This window comes from Balaenoptera ricei, chromosome 9 (genome assembly GCF_028023285.1).
Source record: "Balaenoptera ricei isolate mBalRic1 chromosome 9, mBalRic1.hap2, whole genome shotgun sequence".
NCBI lineage: Eukaryota > Metazoa > Chordata > Mammalia > Artiodactyla > Balaenopteridae > Balaenoptera > Balaenoptera ricei.
Window position 1 is genome coordinate 105,600,939 of NC_082647.1, and position 5,766 is coordinate 105,606,704.

Here is a 5,766-nt window from a genome sequence, read left to right on the forward strand (position 1 = left end):
GGGGCAGGAGCGGGGAGAAACTGTGGGTAGGAGCCTTTACTGTGGTTTCCTTGGAAGGAGGTGGAGAGGCAGGATGAACAGGCTTATTAGGACTGGCTACTGTGAATAATGTCAGTGGGCTCTGGGGTGGAGGGGCTCCCCCTAGTGGTCTGGTCCCTGGCCTTGCACTGGGAGAGTGACCTGGAGTATAAGACCCCCTAGACGAGGTGGTGGGGGTGTGGTCTCGGATTGGTTATTTTGCACCCCCAAGGAGGGGTGTGGGGGGCAGGAGGCTGAGCAAGGTGAGTCCGGCATGTCGTCGAGGTGCCCAGTGTTTGCATGTAGGACAGATGTTAGAGCATGGAGTTTACAGAAGCTGGACACATGGTTAATGCGGAGACTGGGGCGTGATGAGCATTCTCTGCAGGGGAGGGGTCCTCAGCATGGCGGGGCGGGGGGCGGGGGTGGGGAGGCTGGTGAGCCTCCCACCCGGTTCCTTCCAAGCTCAAGTCGGGGTGGGCTGGGTGGTTCCAGCTGCCCAGGTCGGGCGCAGGGCCCGCCGGGGATCTTCCCTGGGTCCGGGCCCCGGCAGGAGCGGCAGCCCCGTCGAGGGGCTCAGCTCCATCTCAGACTCACCTCTCTCCCCAGAAGCTCTAACGGCACCTGCCCAGCACAGGCAGGGGTGTGGGAGGGTGTGCCCACTGTCCTCCAGCCTCCGGGCTTCCTGGAGGTACAATAGCACCGCACTGTGAGTCCCTTTGCGTGGCAGGTGTGGCTCCCTCAGGACCTGTAGACCCATCTTTCTCACACCCTGGAGTGGCCCTTTACCTGCCCAGCGTCCAGGCCTCCCTCCCGTGCGTCCTCCTGCAGCCCCTCCTCTCCGGTGCTGCACTGTGTTCCCAGCTGTGCGTCACCCAACTCGGGACCTTCCAACGTGGCTGCCCACACACCCCTCCCACCAGCCGGCCCCCAACACGCCCCAGTCCTGGAAGGCCAGCCTTCTTTCCCTTTTTACTTTTTACCTCCCCTGGGAGCAGCTAGAAGTGCAAAATTCCAGACCTCCAGAATTGGAATCTGCATTTTGGCAAGATTCCTGGAGATTTGGGTGCACCTTGAAATCAGGAAGCCCTGCAGCCTCACCCAGCGGTACTTGACTTCCTGGAGCTGGTGAAAACAGTGTGTGGGCCCCACCTGCCTTTCTGACCCAGCAGGTCTAGGTGGAGCCGTCTGACACCACCAGGTGACGCTGCTGCCGAAGTGGGCCATACTTGGGGAACTGCCCTAAGCTGCACTTTGAGCCACCTGAGGTGGCAAATTGGCCTGGGTGTAGGTGTTTAAAGAACTGAAAGTTGCTCACATGGACTGTACGTGTCGAAAACCGAGCTGCACACTCTGGTGCCATAAAAACTGAATCTGGTCTTTGTCCCTGGCACACAGCTTCAAAAACTCTTGCAAATTCCTGAGTGATAAGAATTTCCTTACAGTTTCCTTTTGTTATTTGAAATGAGGCCCTTTCCCATACCCAACTTTATGCTAATGAGGTGACTCTAGGCGTGGAGGGTGCTACCGCATGATTAGAGGGCTGGGGATTGAGTTAATCACCGATTGCTGATGATTTCCTTGTAATGCTTTTTTTTTTTTTAATTTAAATTAATTAATTATTTATTTGGCGGTGCTGGGTCTTAGCTGCGGCACGTGGGATCATCATCGTTGCGGCGTGCGGGATCTTTAATTGCGGCATGCATGCGGGATCTAGTTCCCTGATCAGGGATCGAACCTGGGCCCCCTGCATTGGGAGCATAGAGTCTTAACCACTGGACCACAAGGGAAGTTCCTCATAATGCTTATTAAAGAACCCACAAGAAAGCCTTTGGACACAGAAACTCAAGGATCTTCTGGGCTGGTGATGGTTAATGTGCTGGGAGGGTGGCATACCCTGAGCCCCCGGGGACAGAGGTTCCTGTATCCCCCTCCCACTCCCTCACCCTGTGTGTTTCTTCATCTGGCTGTTCCTGGTCTGTATCCTCTATAATAGAACTATAACATAAGTACTGTGCTTTCAGAGGTCTGTGGGTCGTTCTACCAAGTTATTGAATCTGTGGGGGTTATGGGAACCCCTGAATTTATATCCTTATGGCAGTGATCCCCAACCTTTTTGGCACCAGGGACCGGTTTCGTGGAAGACAGTTTTTCCACGGACCACGGTTGGGGGGATGGTTCAGGCAGTGATGCAAGTGATGGGGAGCGACGGGGAGCGACGGGGAGCGATGGGGAGCAGCAGATGAAGCTTCGCTCGCCCGCCCGCCGCTCACCTCCTGCTGTGCCGCCCGGTTCCTAACAGGCTGCGAACTGGTACCAGTCTGTGGCCCGGGGGTTGGGGACCCCTGCCTTATGGGATTGAGCCCTTGATTGTGGGGCCTGACTTGAACTCTGGGTGGCTTTTTTTTTTTTTTTTTTTTGGCTGCACTGCACCGCACAGCTTGTGGGATCTTAGTTCCCCGACCAGGGACTGAAGCCGTGCCCTTGGCTGTGGAAGCGTGGAGCCCTAATCCCCGGACCAGAGGGATTTCCCTCTGGCTGGTTTTGTCAGAGCTGAAATGATTTCTAAGACACTCACTGGGTGTGGGGTGGGGTATGCACACGTCACTGGAGGCTCTAAACCAGGCTGCCCGAGGAACAGCCTCTAACACCTTGCCCTCCGTGTGTCCCCTAAGCTGGTCAAGGCCAGTGAGGTCTGGCGGCCGCTGAGCCCCAAGCCCTCCCTGCAGGCTCTGCTCATGCTCCCGAACCCATTCAGCAGCACCTCTGAAAGGGGTCGGACCCCAGGGGCCGGCACCGGGAGCCTGGTGGACAAGTCTCCCAGCCCAGAGACGCCGCCACGGCCCCCGGCTCCCAGCGCCTGGCTCTTCCAGGAGCTTCCAGGCCCGCTGGGGAGGCCCCAGGGGCAAGGCCTGTGTGCTTCGTTCCTCCGCCGCCCCCCGGCAGCTGCCAAGGACAGACAGACAGACATGAAGCCGAGTGGGTTTTCATTAGCAGCAGGAGGAGGCATCTTGGGCTGACTGGATCCAAGAGAGAAGATTCTGGCTGAGAGGACTTGGACCGGTCATTCCTGGCGGCCAGGGGCTCTCAGGGATGTCCCTCACTGGAGAGAGTCCTCTGCAGGGTACGCGGAGGCCTCAGAGGAGGTGGAGCCTGGTCACGGTGGAGGCAGGGGAGGGAGGGATGCTGTGTGTGGGCCAGTGAGCCCTGCACACCTACTGTCTCGGGCCCTCACTATCGCCCGTGGGCGGGCAGGCGAGGTCACAGCTGGCAGGGACTGTTATCCGGGAACCATGTCTCTGGGCTCCTAGCCCAGAGCTCCTCCCCAGATTAAGTGGCAAAGGCACAAGCATTGCAGGTGGGCCCGGCTGGACCAAGTCCCACCAAGCAAGTGTTCCTCTGAGCCCCCTTTGCTAGTCTGAGACCCACTCTAACCCAACGGCATCAAGTGCCTGCAGAGGCCTGCAGCTGTTGCAGCCCTGGGTCACTGCTGCCTGAGCCCCCGCCCTCTCCCGTGTCTTACTGCCCTCAGGGACCTGCGGAGGCCCTAAGGTCAGGGGAGGCAAAGGGAGAAGCCAAGTCCACCGTCCCCAGGGCAGTGTCTCGGGAAGGTGTCTTGAGGGCGGGGTCTCCGGGATGCTTACCTGTGGTGGGGACCGTACACCTCCTGGCACACGAGCTGAAGCAGCACTTCTGGTTCTCCATACATTGGTCATCCCTGGAGCACTCGTTTCTCTCTAAGCAGAGCTTAGGGGCCGGCGGGGCCCGCACCCGGGGACAGCGGCCAGCCTTTGGAACAGGCACTGGGGGAGAGGCAGGCCAGGCCTTCATCGCCCGCTGGCTTGCTGGGGCCGCCCCACTGCTGGTCTCCGGCGGCCCCCAACCTTCACCCCCCACCTTGGTGGCCTGGAGCCTGAACGCTGAGGGGGGAGACAGCAGCCCTCGTGGATCGCTGAGCTGGGCACTGGTGATGTTGGGAGGAAGTGGGAGAGCCTTAGCTGGGCCTCGGGTGGGTCCAGCAGGTGAAGCGGTGTCACGGCCGGGCTTTTATGGGGCCGCTGGGGGGTTCACTGAGAGCGGGGTGTGGAGTGCCGGCTCAAGGGGACCCTTGACAAAGCTGGTCCCTCCCTCCCTCCAGATGGGGCTCTGCTGGGGCGCAGGGATGGCGGCGTTACCTATGAGGGGCACCACACAGGATCGGCTGCAGGGGCTCCTGGCGCAGCACTTGGTGCCTTGGGGACAGTTCTCATCGTTGACACAGGAGATTGTGCAGGAATCCTCCTCGGAGGAGCTGAGCTCTGGGCACACGGCCTGCCCTGCACACAGGATGGGCAGGTGGGTGGGGGGTGGCCGGATCCCGTCTCCCCTGGGGCTCCTCAGGGGAAAACAAGGTGGGGCAAGGACAGAACCACCGGGAGGCGGGTCCCCAGCAGCCCAGCGCTCTGCTTCTAGGAAGGAAAAAATCTGCCAGAAATGTGACACGGCTGACAAAAGTGTGAGTCAGCTGTGAAAATTAGGAAACAAGGCCTCAGGCGCGCTGCAGGAGGTGGAGTTGAGACCCTGAGGGGCCAGGACAGGCTCCCCCCATGCCCAGTTAGCTGCCCGGTCACTTTTCACCCTGGGACAGTGGCCTGGGCCCTGTGGCTTTAGTCCCCCAGCACACGGGCATCTTTGGGCAGTACCCCACTCTTCTGCTGTCACTGACCCCCCCGCCACGGGCTGTGCCTCCCCCATTCTCTCCTCTTGTCCCAGTTACCAAACTGCCAGGTCCGGCAGTGTTTCAGGGGCGCACCTGGAGGGGAGGGAGTTCGGGACGACCCTCCTGGGCCTACCTGGCAAGGTGAGGGCCGGGGCCAGTGCGAGGGCAGCCTTCAGGGCAAGCAGGGTCAGGGCCAGGCTGGCAAGACAGCGCATGGTGGCGGGTGGCAGGCAGGTGGCAGATGGTGGCTCATGGCCCTGGGGCACCTTTAAAGGAGGCAGTGCGGGGAGGAGCATGGCGGGGACGGCGGGCGGCTGGCGCTGCCCCAGTAGGGCCAGGGGGCTTCCGGCTTGGACAGACCCCAGACTGGGCAGCTGCTGCCTTGGGCCACATTTGTAAACAAAAAAAGAATTTCTAATAAGGTGGACCATTTTTTTCCACTTTGAAAGTAATGCATATTTACTATGAGAATTCAGAAAATGAAGGGCAGACGAAGGAAGAAATAGAATACACAACGACACAACATGGCGTTGTTTTCCGTGCTCATGGGGGTGCCCTTCAGGGAGAGGGAGTCACGGGTCCAGTTCAGCACATGGTCCACAGGTAACAGAGAAGGAGGAGGAGCCCAGGCGCAGGGGTATCTGGGAGGGCATTTTATTTCTCCCATGGTGTCTTTTTGTCTTTTCCTGAACATTCTACAGCAAGAACAGGCCGTCTTGAGTTTATGGGCTGCATGTTCTGTGCAGAGAATGTCGGGCGTCCGAGAAAGGGAGGGGCAGGGTCAGTGTCAGGGCTGTTTTTACACAGGGTGGACACTGTGAAGGCCTCTTCCCAGAAGGGCCCGCCTGTGCCCTGTGAGCGGGATCAACACCAAGGAGACGTGCCCCTCCTTCTCTGCGGGAACTTCCTTGATCCTTCTGCCCTGAGGGCCTGGGCAGGGAAGGCGGCCCCGGGGTGACCACGTGTGCTGATGGTCAATGCCCACCCCTGGTCCAGGCCGTACTCTGTCTGGCCTGTGGCCTCTTGACCTTTGACACAGGACCCCTTAG

General features: G+C 59.7%; 1 protein-coding gene across 1 annotated transcript; it reads right to left on the reverse strand.

Moving 5' to 3' along the window:
* Positions 1-1,192: 1,192 nt before the first annotated feature.
* LOC132371315 (whey acidic protein-like) lies at positions 1,193-4,932 on the reverse strand. Its single transcript, XM_059932543.1, has 4 exons — positions 4,851-4,932; positions 4,194-4,334; positions 3,663-3,821; positions 1,193-1,281 (listed from the first exon to the last, which is right to left on the reverse strand). Exons 1-4 carry the CDS (start codon positions 4,930-4,932, stop codon positions 1,193-1,195), a joined length of 471 nt encoding a protein of 156 aa, XP_059788526.1.
* Between the last annotated feature and the right edge of the window lie 834 nt (positions 4,933-5,766).